Source organism: Culex pipiens, chromosome 2, assembly GCF_016801865.2.
Source record: "Culex pipiens pallens isolate TS chromosome 2, TS_CPP_V2, whole genome shotgun sequence".
Taxonomy (NCBI): domain Eukaryota; kingdom Metazoa; phylum Arthropoda; class Insecta; order Diptera; family Culicidae; genus Culex; species Culex pipiens.
This window is the reverse complement of record NC_068938.1, coordinates 18,546,203-18,561,858: the sequence shown is the minus strand read 5'-3', so window position 1 is coordinate 18,561,858 and position 15,656 is coordinate 18,546,203. Positions and strand designations below refer to the sequence as shown.

Sequence of the window (15,656 nt, the reverse complement as noted above, 5' to 3'; positions counted from 1 at the left end):
CTTCTCTCTCCAAAAGGCTTCTCTAAACCTGTGCTCTCTCATATTATGACGTTTAAAGAGAGAGGAAAAAAGAATGCTCTCCGCGCCATCTGAAATACACCGAGAGAAGTCGCCCCCTAGATCACATGAAATGCTCGACACGATTAGTGAAAAATGAATGCGCGTTGATTTTCCCGATTTCACGTGAAAGAATGATTTTTTGTGAGTGAGTGAGTGTTCTCCTTATTTATTGGCAGTTTGTTTCGCTTAATTTTACTGGTTTTGTTTGTAATTTAATTTACTTTGTGTCTTACGTTTCTTGTGTGTGACATTTTCTTCCTGCACGTTTATTGTGTTCGCTAAAGAACTACTTTTTTTTATTCGACATGATTTTAGTTTTAGTTTTGATGGCATGCGTGAAAATAGTTCTTTTAAATGCGCAAAATTACGGAAAATCGAAAAATGGAAACAATCGTAAGCTGAAGACTCAAATGGTGGCGGCGGCGGTCAGTCGCGGTCGGTCAAAAGTGGGGATGTTTGTGTTAGTTGTTGTACAAATCGCTTCCGGACTGGTGCAAATTTGAACGAATTGAGCTGGGTAAACGGTGAGCGTGTTCACTGGCTTTTATGTATTTGAGAGTAAAATGGCAAGATACATTGTAAGAATGATTTTTAAAACTTTCTTTTAAAAGCGTTAAGAAAAAGTATTATTCTATTACGGGTAAGAAAATTACGTGGAATTATAAAACTAACTTTGCACCAGTCCTCGGCCGAATGCTGTGAAGGTTGGAAACGGCTGATACATGTTTGTTTGTCTCGTTTTTTTGTTTTGTAATTTGTTTCTCTATCATTAAAGGCATGTTATACTCTCTATCGTTTGTCCCCTCGAAATATAAGTATCAAGAATTCCCTAAAATTTATTCTCACAACATGTTCTTTGTATCCGTTGCATAATATTTTCTAATAATGTGTGGTTTTTGTGTCTGTGTGTTTGTTATTTGTTTTGCCGGTAAGGTAGATAAAAATGTCCATTTAAACACGATTTTTTCTGCATTATTTGATTCACTACAAACGTTGACCAGCAAGCCACACAGCGAGGACAAAATTGAGTTCTGCGGGTTGGAATTGTGTCAAAGAAAATCTGCTCTTTTCAGTTCAGCACCTGGGATTTGACTAATTACACTTACATCGACATATACTTGAATAGTTTTCTTCCTTACACGTTTAAGAGAGAGCAGCAGAACAGAACACAAACCCAGAAACTGAACCCGCGAAAAAAAAGGTGAGGGTGATGGGTAAAAAGCCTCGTGGGAAAAAAACACAGACCGGGTGAAGTCGGCAGTACACGCTTAAATGAATGCAGTTTTTTTTTTCTCTTGTTTGTGTGTGTGTTTTAATTTTCAGTCATTTTCTTCTAAAACACGCAATCATGCCCAAAATAAGTTCGAAACAATTTGCAGCTTGATTTTTTTTTCTTGTTTTCTGTACGTTTCTCTCTATTTGTAATTGCAATCGATATGCGCGCATTTAACAGCCTTATTTTTTGTTGTTGTTTCCTCGCAATTGTTCATTCTAACAATGATTTTTATTCTTTATATTTTTTTAATAAACGATTATTTTGTTTTTTTTTTTTTGTTGCCGCTACTAAACAGTTTGTGTCTTTGCTGGATTACACTATCTCAATCGATTATTATTTGTTTACTTTTCCATTATCTATTTTAGCGCTTGTGTTTGTGTTTCATTGTGTGATTTTGTTTTTGTCTTCCTTATGCGGAATCGTACAACGAGAAACATAAAATCAAGTTGGATTTTTATTTCAGTCACAGCTCACGCGCACACACTCTTCTCTTCAGGTGAATTGTTTTTATTTCTCGCTAATTCATGCATTATTTGTTGTATTTCGCTAGTCGTTTTTCAAAAAAAGGGAGGGGGGATCAATCACTATCTCAACAAAGTTATAAATTTTACAACTTTTGCTCTCATCCGTCGTCGTCGTCACATGCAGTAAAATCCAACCGGAAACAGAAAAAGTTCGCCGTCATAAGTTCTAATCGTGTGCCTGTGTTGTGTATGATTTTTGTTCAGTGTGTCGCTCCTGCCATCCATGCTTCACATTTTGCTAATTGATTACCTAACCACTAGAGCAAATTAAATTACAGAATAATCCTCAAATAGTATAAATTTATTTACTGCTGCTAGTCGCATAGCTCTTCCCTATCAGTTAATGAGTGTGTTTTCGCCTTTTTTGTTTTACTTACTTTGCTAAACTTCTTCTCCTCCTTGTTCTTCTTCACCTTTATTTACGTTAGCTTAATTCACTTTCAATAAGATGCATCGATCTCATCGATCGTCGTCATGCTGCTGAACCTACTAAAACTGCTTCTTACACAACAAATTTTCTATTCGTTTCATTCTACTTTTTTTCTTTTCGTGTGGGTGCCTTTCTATACAATTTTGATTATCTGCTTTCTTGGTTTAATGGTTTTTTGTGAGTGTACGTGTAAGGGTGTCTTTAGTGCGCAATAGTATAACAATTTGTTACTATTTTTACTACTAATAAAGTTTGTCAGTTTTTGTTTTTATACTTTAGGGCAGCGAAACGAAAAAGGTATCATCGTCGGCAAACGTTTCACCACCTCTCAAATCACTCGATGACGACCACTTTGGGAGAATAAAAAAGGGAAATTTATAGTTGTAAATATCACTTCAAGTTAAACGTATATTCTCAAAAAGCGTGTGTTAGTGTTAGTGATGACTTGTGCATTAGAAACGCACACACACATACAGCGATAGCTGGTGAAATGATTGAACAGTTGTTTGTTGTTACAGAAAAGACATAGAAATATTGTTTTTGGGCACAATCAACAGGGATAGTAAAAATTGTTAAAATGTTTCTTTTTCAAGTCGCAATTCAGTAAATACAGAAATTAACTAGCTCTATATTTGATTCGATCAAATTTTAAATTGAAAAAATGCAAAACAAAGTAAGTTTACAGTAATCATACTCATTTCATGGATACAGCTTTGCGGTTAACTCTACGTAGTAGGCCTGGCTTGGTTAAAAAGGATGCTGCGATCACGCAAACAAATATTTGCAAGAACTTTTAAATAAATGTGTAAATACAGTACTTATTTGGAAACTGGGCGAAAGATGACGTGGGGACCATCAACGCATAATATGTAGTTTTGTAAAAAAATAATTAAACTCAGTTATTTTTCCCCTAAAAATTTTCATTTGCTATGACATGAAATAAAAAAAAATAATTTAGTTTCTCATTTTGTTCGGCTAACTCTCCTACAGATCAGTTATCGAGTGCTTAGTGGAAAGCAACAACAGCAATGCCCAGTTACCGAACAAGTACTATTTATGTTTACAAATATTGAAAATCACTTAAATTTATTTATGTAACTAGTGTTCAGTACAGTATTAAATTTTTAAAATTTAAATAAATAAATTGAAATAAAACTTATGTCAAAAAAAAAGTTAGATTGTCATCGAAATATTTTTTAGATTTATCGATTTATTTTAAAGAACTATTAAAATTCTTTCAACAGTGTCTAGGGCATCTGTGGAATAACAATGTCTCATCAAAAAGGGTCCCGGAGCACAAAAACGTCTTAGTTTTGATGCGTTCAACGATTTATTACTTAAACAAACAAAAATTTCGGGTATAAATGTTATGGAATCATCTTTAGCAATCATGCGCACCCACGTTAATCTGTTGGGGTAGCAAAAATAAGAGGGTACGCATGGTAGCTTCTGGGTGCTGAACAGTGGTTCGCAAAACGGCCTCAATTTTGAACTGTCAAAGTGGAACCAATTTACTGTTCGCCAAAAGTAGAGAGTATTGTTATCAATCATTAAAAAAATATTTTTTTTTTTCAAGAGTGGAAAATTTGTGGCTCTGGAGTTGAAGTTAACAAATCTATAAAAAGATGAAGGCAAGATCGTAATTTTTAATAATTGTGAATTGAAGTTGTTTATGGAGTCGATGCGGTTGTATCCATCCAGAAGCTGTCTTAATTTAATTTTGATACCGTTTTAAAACCAACTGGTTTAGTGAACATCTTCTTTGTTTGTTGGATCAGCTTCGCTAGAATTAGCGACGTTTTTTCACTGGACCAGGAAGAGCTGTAGGATTCCTAAATCAGCCAGGGAATTTATCTGGGACATCGCAGAATGACACCCTCGCCGCAGTTCTTCGTCAACCATAAAAAAGTAAAACATCTTCTAACCGATCCAAACTTGAAAACACACAATTTTCCATCCAAAAATGTCAAAAACTAGACAAAATAAGACATTTACTATTGATTATAAAACAGCTCATTTACCAGTAAGAAAAAAGTCATGCTTGTGCTTGAACAGCCTCCTGCTTTGTAGATGTAAACAAAGTGGGATCATTCGAAAATCACGTTACGCCTTTGCTCTATTCATCACCCAGGGTAGCTTTATAGGATTCCATAACATTGATACCCGGAATTTAAAGTGTAATTTATTGACAGGAAACTCACTAAAATTTAATTTTGTTGGCTGGAGCGTGTTCAAGGAGCCCAAATCTATCATACCTTGAGGAAACTGAAGCGTTTACTAACATCAAATTAAGTATTGCCCGAGCAGACGGAAATAACTTGGGAATAACAGTTTCTGATATTTGAAAATACTAGGCCAATAACATTTTATGTTATTTATAACAAGATTCGTTATTCGTCGTTAAGATTTTTTTTGCTATTGGATTGTTATTGTAGTAACAGACTAATAATTTTTTAGTTATTCTTCGAACAAATCTTTGTTATTATTTTTTGTTATTTTAACAACTAATGCGATCATCCCAATAACAATAGACGGTATTCTTCCATAACAAACGTGACATTCGATTAGCTTGGTAGTGGCGGAGAGATGGAAACAGTGACACAGTTGTGGCAGTGGTAGTCGTCACAATTGAAATGAGAGCGGGAAACGTTTGCAAAGTATGATGTTTTAGTAGATTGGTACAATTTTAAACTTTCCGAAATATTAAACAGATAGATATTACACGAACATGACTTAGGTAGGAAAACGAAAAAAGGTTTGAAGTTTGTGTTACAGGTAGGACACCGAAGAGCAACTAGCAGCCGTGTGAGTTGTTGTGGTGGTGGTGGTGCGATGAGAATGATGACCCTCAGCGTTAGCGCGCAGCAGCAGCACGGACGATCGGACGACCAACGACGACGACAACGTCGCTGCCGCCGGTTCCCGCGGGAATTAACTAAACTTACCGTAGTCTACGAAGGAAGTTGCCAGTCCGGGGTTCGAGGTCAGCGAGGATGCCGCCTGCGGGGAGGTGTTGATAAGTCTTTTCTTGTCGTTTGGGTTGTACGGAATATCGATGATGGTGGTGGCGGCGGACCGGCCGAGGGTTCCACCGATGGCACCACCCACGCTGCCGCTGACCGCTGGAATGCTGATGGCGGACGAGGTGAGCGAAGCCGACTGCAGGGACTGGAGCGAGCTGGAGTTGCCGTGGTGGGACGCCACCAGCGAATTGCACGTGGTGGTTGTGACCAGCGAGGAGGCCTGCTGCTGGTCCGAGGCGTACGCGTACGAGAAGGGAACGGCGTGCACGACCTTGTTTATATGGCTGCTTTGACAGTTGTTGGACGTGGAGGGGCTGCTGGTGGTGGTGATGGTGGCCACGTTCGGGGAGGGGGGCAGAAGGCGACGGAACCAAAAGTGGTTGAGGGCCGTTTCGGGCGTCATCCGGAGCGCGGGGTCCCACCGGAGGCAGCGTTCGATAAAGTTCAGGAAGAGCGGGTCGTCACAGCCGTTCAGCGCCTTTACCAAACTACGAGATCCGGGTGGTCCGCGGAGCTTACCCCGCCGGGAGAAGCCACCCGTTAGCACGGTGGTGCCGTCTTCGAGCGTTTTCACGTTACAATACCGCGGGTAGCCTTTTGCGGAGATGAAGTTCTTCGCTCGCTTCGAGTTTTCGAGGATCTTCTTGGGCGGCATGCCAATCAGTTCGATGATACAGGCGAGCTGGTCCGCTTCGTCCTCGCCGGGGAGCAACGCAAACCCGGTGAAAAGTTCCGCCAGGATGCAGCCGAGCGACCACATGTCTATCGCCATGTCGTACTTTGCGCCGAGGATGACCTCGGGCGCCCGGTAGAACCGCGACTGGATGTAGGTGTAGACCCGTTGGTTTTCGAAGCACGACGAGCCGAAATCGATCACTTTGATGCCGGAGCGGCCCTGCTGTTTCAGCAGTACGTTCTCCGGCTTCATATCACAATGTATAATCTTATGCTTATAGAGCGCATCCAAACACTTGAGGAGGGAATGAGCAAACTTTCGCACCAGCTGTATGCTGAAGCCCTGGAATTTGTTCTTCTTGATCAGCTCGTACAGGTTGATGTACAGCAGCTCGAACGTGATGCACATGTGGTTCCGAAAGACAAAGTAGTCGTACATGTGGATGATGTTCATCGAGTTCATTCGGTCCTGCGCCCGCAGGTGCTTCAGGATCCGGATCTCCTCCTGGGCCTGCCGGTGGAAGCGCTTCTCGTTGCGCACCATCTTGAGCGCCACGTGCTGGTGGTTTTTGTGGTCGTACGCTTTCACCACCTGGCCAAAGCTACCCTTGCCGATGATCTTCAGCACCTCGTACCGGTACGCGATGTGGTCGTGCGCGATATGGATGTACGAACCCTGCTCGTTGTCGTACTCCGAGTTGCTGATGCCCCTCCGCTTTTTGGCGTTCGCTCCGATAAAGTAGATCTTCGGGTACTGGTAAATCTCGTGGTGCTCGTACTGCGTCAGCTTGTCCATGTACAGCATCATCACTTCCTGCGGCGTCTTGTACTTGGCCCGCTCGTACTCCTCGCCGGTTCCACTCGCCCCACTCCCAACCCCGCTGCTACTGCTACTGCTGAGCTTGTCGCTCGACTGTGCCTTGTTGCTACTATTGCTATTGTTGTCGTTATTGTACAGACTACTGCTACTGCTATTGCTCTGATAGTTGTTGTTCTGGTGGACCGCCGCCGCCGCCGCAGCCGCCAGCAACGCACTCGACGGCGTCACCGTTATCGATTTGTCCGACATGAGCGACACGGCGGCCACCGCAGCCGATGAGGAAGACGAGGCCACCGCGGCAATGCAGTTCGCATCGCCCCCGGTCGTCGTTGTCGTTTTGTAGGTAATACTCGTCATAGCGCCGTCCTCCGTTTTTTTCGTTTTACTCCTAAATCCTTTTGAGCACAAACTCCGTTCAGGCCTATCACAAAGAGACCGCGCGCGCTCTCACTTGGCGGCGCGCATCGTCGTCGGTTGACTTCCTCCCCTGCTGGACGCCTCTAAATGCTGTGAACTCCTCGCCACGGCAGCCTGCATTTACGCGCGCGCTCGGCCAATAATACGCCAAATCAATCAACTTGAACGCGATCTCTCTCGCCGCGGCCGCCACTATTCAGTCCGATAAAGTTGTGAAAACCAGCATCTGCAAGAGGAAGAAAAGAAAGAGTATTAATGAACGAGTAAATATCCGAATCTCGAGATGTATCAAACGCTATCAATATCGGAACGCCGCGGCGAGCGCGGCAGTACGGCATTATTTACTTTCGCAATTATGATTCATTGACACTGGCGTGCCAGCTTGGAGGCCAACGCTGCAGAAACTGGTTAACTGGCCCCCGAACACATGTTCGTCGTCGTGTGACCTTTTTTTAACAGCTCCAATTTGGCAACCTCTTTTTTTTTCGTTGTTGTTGTTGTTGCTCGTGGGTAATCTGATTCCACTTACGACAGAAACTCCAATCGATCGCGGAGAACTCCGGCGCAGCAACGCTCCGAAAAACGGGACGGTTTTATGGCCTCTCTTGGTCCCAGCCCATAATCGAATTGACTGGACTTCCGTCCTATGGCGACACGCAAGCAAGCAAGCAACAGTTTGGGCGGGGGTTAAAAAAATCGCACACCGAACCAATAATAAGTCATTATCCGTTCACTTGACATGTGTGTGTGCTCTGCTCACTGCCTTGGTAGAGCGGCTTTTTCGATGTTTTCAGGGTTCGGGCTAGGTCGAGTTCGTTGTTTCTGATTTTTTTTTATCAGCAAAATTTCTTAAGGAAGAAAGGGTCGTAAACATGTATAGATTTGGTCTGGTACAGGATTTCATTATTGAAATTTTTAATAAAGTACCGTAACGATATAACTTTAGTTTCACCCAAATTAAATGGAGTTATGAAGATGAGTCGTATAGAATGTTTTTTTTTTATAGAAAAAAAACATGAAAATATATTTGTCAAGCAAAGTGCTTCAGATAGACATATTCCAAGCTATTTATTCTGAAAATTTATAAGATTTGGTTACAATGAATGTCCACATGACATTGTCCAGCAAACGCCAAGTTTTGAAATAAACCTATTTCATTTTATTTGTCTAAGTTTACTGGAGAGTTCTTTATCATTAGGATAAATAATTTAAACTTCAATTTAAATAAGTTTTGTGGACGGCAACACTGCGAGAGTATACACCAGGAAGTCGAGTCTATTCGTGCACTCTAAGCGCCGCTGGGCTCTCCAGTTGCAGCATACACCCTTACCAAAAATCATGACTTTTCAAGTTCCAAATCCCACTTTTTCATAGGATTTTTTCAGTTCAACCCATATAACCATTTTTATGGTTGTAGTACCTGAACTCAAAAAATCGTATCCAACAATAAGATTATAGGTGGATGAAAACATCAAAACAAAACAATTTTTAAGTATTGACCAAACAGGTACAATCTAAGTATTGTGTAGAGTTTTTGATTATAATTAATATTTTTTAAAGAAATTGAGCCTTTTGAATCATAGAAAATGTTTGATTATGCGACCACACATTCGAAAAGTCGTAACACTCACTATTTTTTATAAATCTTAGATATTATACCTTAACTGTAAATTACACTTTTAATTTACCTATAATCTTTCTTTAATCATTTTATGAATCGCTTTGATAAAAACTTTTGAAGGTTAATCATGGAATATGATAATTGAATGACCTTAATAATAATTTAAAAAAATAAACAATTTTATAAAATCTTTATGATGCATTTTTATCATAAAATGTATTAAATTTATGTTGAAACAAAATAATCGTTGCATACTACAGTCAAGACTCGATTATCCGAAGGTTTGTATAGGATTTCAAATAATCGAATCATGACCAAAAAAATATAATACTTTTTTATTTTCAGTCAAAATTGAATATTTGCTTCTTTTTAAATTTGCCACCATCTTGGATTTAAAAATTCTAAATAATTGTAGAGTTGTTTATGGTTAATTCTTAAGCTCGGCCATCACAAATAAGACAACCAAATATTTTTTTTTTCGTGATTCGATTATCCGAAGATTCGATAACCCGAAGTGAAATTTTTCTGAGGCCTTCGGATAATCGTGTATGGACTGTATCAGGGTAATTCAAATTCTTTTTTTGATTTCCCAAATTTTGCAAAATCTCAAATAATGGGCATTTTCTTACCCTCTTTTGGTATTGCAAATAAAAAAAAAAAAGATAATTTCAGCCGGAGAAAAAAAAGTCTCCATTATTTTAAATAAATCAAGCTGTTGAAATTTTAGTAAAAAATTAAATTCGACAATAAAATTCTAAAAATTTGCTCAATCAACAACTAAACAATAATTAAAAAAATAAATACAAATCAAACAAGATTAATTCTGAAAACTGCCAAATAGTTAAAAAGTTTTTTGTTCCTCGATTTTAACTGGAAATGAAAAGGGAAGTGCAAAAACTTAAAAATAACGTTTTCTAAAAATATTCTCAATAGGGGGCCATCCATAAACCACGTGGACACTTTAGGGGTGGTTTAGCGATTGTCCAAAAAAGTGTCCACGTGGTTTATGGATGGTCTCTAGTATGTTTTACAAGTATACGCTTAAACATGATTACAGTTATTTTTCTTCTCTAAAATCAGCATATCTCGGAATTCGTAGAAAAATGTTTTTATCAAGTTGCTGAAACTTATTTTTCAATGAAAATTCCAGTTTCAAATAATTTACGCCCTACCCCTCGGTATATGCGACATTTTTGGAATAAATTTTTGTTTTGTCAGTTTTAGAGTTCCAATACTTTTTGCCTTCCTCACCTTACTGAGGAAAGGCTTTCAAATCACTCAAACAATGAACTTCTTTATTCGACCTCGTAGACCCACCTTCACGAATACCTATCGACTCAGAATCAAATTCTGAACAAATGTCCGTGCATCGAAAAATATACACACGATTATCTCCGGAATGGCTGAACCGATTTGGACCGTGTTGGTCTCAGTCCATCCGTCTCGGGGTCCCACAAGGCCCTAGTTAATATTATGAAGTTTAGATAAGTACTTCAAAAGTTATCATTAAAAAAAACAATTTTAACAAAAGTCCGGAAGATTGTAAAAACGGTGGTTTTTGTAAGAAAACCCGTCATGTTATACATTTTTAGAAAGGTATTTAAAAGACCCAATGAGCCTTAAAAATCGAAGATCTGATAACCCTATCAAAAGTTATTAGCACTTAAGTGGTATTTATACACTTTTCAGAGGCCGGATCTCGAATATTTTGATAAAATCGCTGTCCGGATCTATCATGCGACCCATTGATAGATGGGTAATCAAAAGACCTTTCCAGTACGTCCAAAAATCGAAGATATGACAACGCTATCAAAAGTTATGAGCACTTAAGTGTAATTATAACACTTATCAGAGGCTGGATCTAAGATATTTTGATGAAAAGGTTGTCCGGATCTATCATGCGAACTATCGTTGGATAGGTTATCAAAAGACCTTACCGGTGAGCTAAAAAGATTGAAGATCTGAAAACCCTATCGAAAGAAATGAGTAGTGAAGCTTAATTTGTTGAACATGTTAAGGGGGAATGATGCAATTCTTTTTTAAGATATTCACTATATGAATGTTAGGAAGGCACCAACCACCTTAACCAATGTTTTTAATTCCAAAAAGTTTACAAATAATTTTATTAAAAACGAAGATCCCTTATACAATAGTATGGCAAAAAAAAAGTGAACTAAACGTTTATTATTCCATTGTTAGAATATCCAATGACATCGAAATTAATTATTGTGTAAATTATTGTTGTAAGGAACTCCAAAGCTTTATTAGATCATAATAAATCCAAAGTATCGAACTGATTGAATTGTAAACTGAAATTTTTAAATTATGTTCTTCAAAAGTCTAAAATAAATAAATAAAATTTAGTGCGTTTCAAATATTTTTACAAGTTTATGCCTTTTAAAATTGTTGTCAAACTTTATTTTCGTGATTCTTCTTCTATTTTTTATTTATTCTTTTGAGAATTTTTTAACTTGCAAAAGTATGTTTCTCAACAAAAATCAAAAGGTTTTAAAAAGTAAAGACTGCAGTGCAACTTTTATTTATTAATTCTAGATTAAATTTTCAAAATGTCCGGATGGGATAGGACTCATAGAATTAGTGTCACCGTGGCAATGCTTTATTTTTACTACATGACTACAATTTCTCGATCTTGGCTTAAATTGAGGGACATAATGTTGGGAGAAAAAAATATTTTCAGCGGTCTATACAAAACAAATTCATGTAAAACATTTTTTTTGTATTTTAGAAAGTTGTGCCACAAAAATATGTATAGAATATATTTTGATCATAAAATGAAATATTGTAAGTATATTGTTTGAAATTGTTCAAGAAAATGCAAATTTTCAAAAGTTAAAAAAAAATCCCACTGACTCACAATGTGAATTAATGATCCTGCACGCACTACCCTCTCTCCCCTCCGCAAGATATCCTTTTGCTTCTCCCCAGCCCAAAAGACCCTGGCCCCATTCAGCGACCAATTAGTGGGGGGTTAGGATCCCATCCCATATTTTTGCCTTCTCCGATCGTTCCTTCCCCTCAAGTTGCGTCTTATAGTTACATCGAGAGCAGAAGGTCCAGCTTTGCAGCCTCCAAGCACCGAAAGAAGAGAAACAAAAACAAGAACATCCCCCAGAGACCAACTTGGAGGTCTTAAGATTGAGGAGGTCAGAAGGAGCAAAAAGAACCTGTTTCTTCACTGGTCGGGTGAGGAAGAACTCGCTCATTCAGCAGCAGCCGGTTGTCTTTGCTCCAGAGTCCAGTTTTCCCCCAGCGTAGCGTACATGAAGAAGACGCGATCCCACACGATCGCGCAAGATCAACCAAGATCCCAAGAAAGACCTCAGAACACTACACAAGAAGGACAAAGAGAGGTTTAGGAGGTTGACGGGGAAGGAAGTCGGTCGGCCAGAGAAGGACAGACAGATGGGGAGTGGTGATAGAGAGAGAGAGAAAGAGCGAACGACCAAAGTCAGGGAAGGAAAATGAACTTATGACTCGATCGCTTTACTTTAAGAAGTGGCGGCCCTTGCCTTGTGTGTTGTGTGGTGTCGGAGGAACCTCGCAATATTTTTCTTCCCCGCGCTCACAACACACACACACACACAAGCTTCGATTCAGGCTGGCCTTTTTCGACCGACCATTAAAGGTTTCTCATCTCTTCCTTGTGTGTTTCGATTCGGCCCAGGCCAGGAGAGTTCAGCGCCCGGCTGCGGTCAAGTCCATTACAACTACTGCTGGCTTCTTTGGCTGCTGCATTGCGCGCTCGGGTATTGCCGGTGATGATGACGATGGTGACGACCCCCAAAACAATGGAACAAAGTACCTACTTGCGAGAGGGGACACATCTGCGTGAATAATTCATACACGAGAGAGCGGCCCGGCGATTATTATATTGGGAAAGGAGCTTTCGACTGCAAGACATTATTCCGAAATATCACCCCCAGCAGTGGCATTGGAAAAGCACAGGGACGTGGTGCAGTTTTGGTCAGGAGCTCGTTTTGAGTTGGCCGATGAATAGTGGCGGAAATTATAAGGTGACAAGAATTCAATAAACATTGAACGAAATCTTGTAGGTGACTAAGGCTGACTGTACGTATCAAAATAAGAACAAAAAAACTTAAAATCGTCAAATTTCCTAAAAGCTTATATTTGACCAGTTTTTGATACAATGCAGTGGTTTTAAGATACAGCAATATTCAAATTAATCAAACTTTTTTACATACCCCCTTTTCAGTCTTCATTCTTGAGTCCAGATGGCTCCATATACACAAAAATGGCTTATATAAGCCTAAAATAACATGTCAACAAAGTTTAATTGGGGTCATTCTCTGCCAACTCACACGCATTTGGAAAAAGTTGCCACGACCTGTCTTCGATTTGCGTGAAACTTTGTCCTAAGGGGTAACTTTTGTCCCTGATCACGAATCCGATTTCTTGATATCTCGTGACGGAGGGGCGGTACGACCCCTTCCCACTTTTGCGAATGCGAAAAAAGAATATTTTAATAATTTTCTGCTTAAACTGGTGATGATATACAAATTTAGTGATGGGGAAAGTGGGGCAAGTGAACATGCTATGGAAATGCTCGTTTTAACTTCTTGAAAACTTTAAAAAAAAACCTGTCGGATTTTTTAATAATCATCTTATTCCAGGTCTTGACTAAGACTTTGGTAGAGCAAGTTTTTGAAAAATCCTTTTTTTATGTAAAAAATTGATTTTAAATTATTTGATTTTCCGTACGTTCTACATAACTTCATCAACTACATCAGATTAGAATGTATTTGAAACGTTTCTTTCATTTTAAGAATCAATAATAATATTTTACTATAAATTTGATCGTTTTAACGAAAAAAATTAGATAATAAATAGTAAATTTTCATAATATCACTATATTTTGTGTGGGCAATTTTTTTAACAACTGTTTATCAGTTTTTAAGTACTTTTATGCATTTGTTTCCCAATAAAATATGTTGTTACAATCAAATCAAATCAAATTATTCGCTCTACAGCATTGCCTTGGCGTTCTCGATTGCGAGATTCCTACTCGAAACTAGGTGTTCGAAGGCTTGATTGTTGAGGCAATTGCAAACCTCTTTTTACACCTAAGCTTCCATCCACCCCGGGATTCGAACTGACGACCTTTGGATCGTTAGTCCAACCGCCTAACAGCGACTCCACCGAGGCAGGACCCAGGGAGACGACTCCTACACCTGGACTGAGCTAACGACCTAACCTTTTTAGGTTAGTCCGGGGCCAACATTTACGTCCCGTCCGACGGAAGGCGTGATCAGACAAATCTCGTCTCGAAAAATGCCACCGGGACCGTCTGGGATCGAACCCAGGCCGACTGGGTGAGAGGCAATCACGCTTACCCCTACACCACGGTTCCCAGCTATATGTTGTTACAGCAATTCGTAATTTTTTCCATACTAAAAATCCATATGGTACACTTGCTCCACCTGAACAAGGTTTTTTTAAAAGCTCTCAACAAAAATAACCTTTATACCAACCAACCTTATAATAGGTGCAAGTCATAACTAGGGACACTACTGATCTAGGAAAAATAGCATTTTGATAAAATGAGCCTTAAAACGAACCCTAAGCCTTATTTTGTACTTTCCAAAAATGATAAGAAAACTAAGGTTTTGACAAAAACTTCATTCAATCATATGCCCCGTGGCGTTTACGTCGTTTTGGCGGTTATGTGATAGTAGAATCAGCTAATTGCATTGCTAGCAACAATTCCTCATACTGGAAATAATCAAAAGTGTAAAAATTACGGTCATCTTGCCCCACCTTCCCCTACAAAACTTTTTTCTCTGGATGGCGTACACAGAATTCCAAAAAAAAACGTAATTTTCATTTAAAAAAAAGCAAAATTAATTTTAAACCCTCTTACATAACTTGACTATAATTTTTTTTTGGAACATGTCATTTTAAGGAAAATTTTATGTACTTTTCAGATCTGCAAGGGTCAACAATTTTAATTTTAAAATTTCGTATTTTTCAAAGTTATAAATTAGATAATTTTTTCATATTCATATCGGGAAAGTTGGAAATTCGTCAAAATCCGCCAAAAATCGGGAAAAGGACAGGAATTTGCGTTTTTTTTGTCAAAAAGTCGGTAAAAAGTCGGGAATCCTAAGCGTATTTGTTTGAAAATTATTTCCAACTCTTGAATATTTTGGTACAAGTTAAATTCACTCAATTCTTTTTAGTAACTAAACCTCAAAACAATTGAGGTTCCTTTCGCATATTCCTTTCTTGATATTTCACTAGTAAAAGTAGCACTTTTAAAACAAATAAGTTCATTTCAAAACTATTTTATCCTGAGCAGCAAAAAACTGCCCCCAAATTGCCTGTTCCATAATTTTGGTATGATATTGTGCCACCCACAATTGTGGAACACCTGAATTTAACTGATATTTTCACAAAAAAAAGTTATCAGACCATTCATTAAACATAACTGAGCTTGAGTTTTTGGCGAGAACCAAAGTTTGTTTACATCCGTAAGAAAAAAGTGTTCCGAATTTGTGGATTTCACGGGGTTTTCAAGTTTTTCTTCAAAAACTTGATATAAAAGTTGAAATTTGCAGTTGTTCGAAACAGCATTCGAAAGATCGCAAGAAAAGCTTTCAAATGAAGGTAAAAGCGAATCATTAAGTTCAATTAACGATTTTTTTAATTATTTTTGTGAACATTGGCCGATCTATAAACTGTTCCGAACATGAGGGATGACTGTATCAAAAAATTAAAAATCTGTATAAATAGTGCATGCATTTGACACAGATTTTCATAATATTTTTTTCA

General features: G+C 38.6%; 1 protein-coding gene across 9 annotated transcripts in view; it reads right to left on the bottom strand.

The window, feature by feature from the left end:
• Positions 1-814: 814 nt before the first annotated feature.
• LOC120432463 (dual specificity tyrosine-phosphorylation-regulated kinase 2) overlaps positions 815-15,656 on the bottom strand; it is a 40,041-nt gene continuing 25,199 nt past the window's right edge. For 8 of the 9 annotated variants that reach the window (XM_052707306.1, XM_052707307.1, XM_039597685.2 and 5 more), the window contains 2 exons: positions 5,236-7,451; positions 815-2,640 (listed from right to left, as the gene is read on the bottom strand). In XM_052707306.1, coding sequence (XP_052563266.1) covers positions 2,624-2,640; positions 5,236-7,165 — 1,947 coding nt within the window. In that variant the 5' untranslated portion in view covers positions 7,166-7,451 and the 3' untranslated portion in view covers positions 815-2,623. Of the gene's footprint in view, positions 2,641-5,235; positions 7,452-7,754; positions 7,911-15,656 lie in introns of those variants that run through there. The other variant, XM_039597690.2, reaches the window with a different exon arrangement.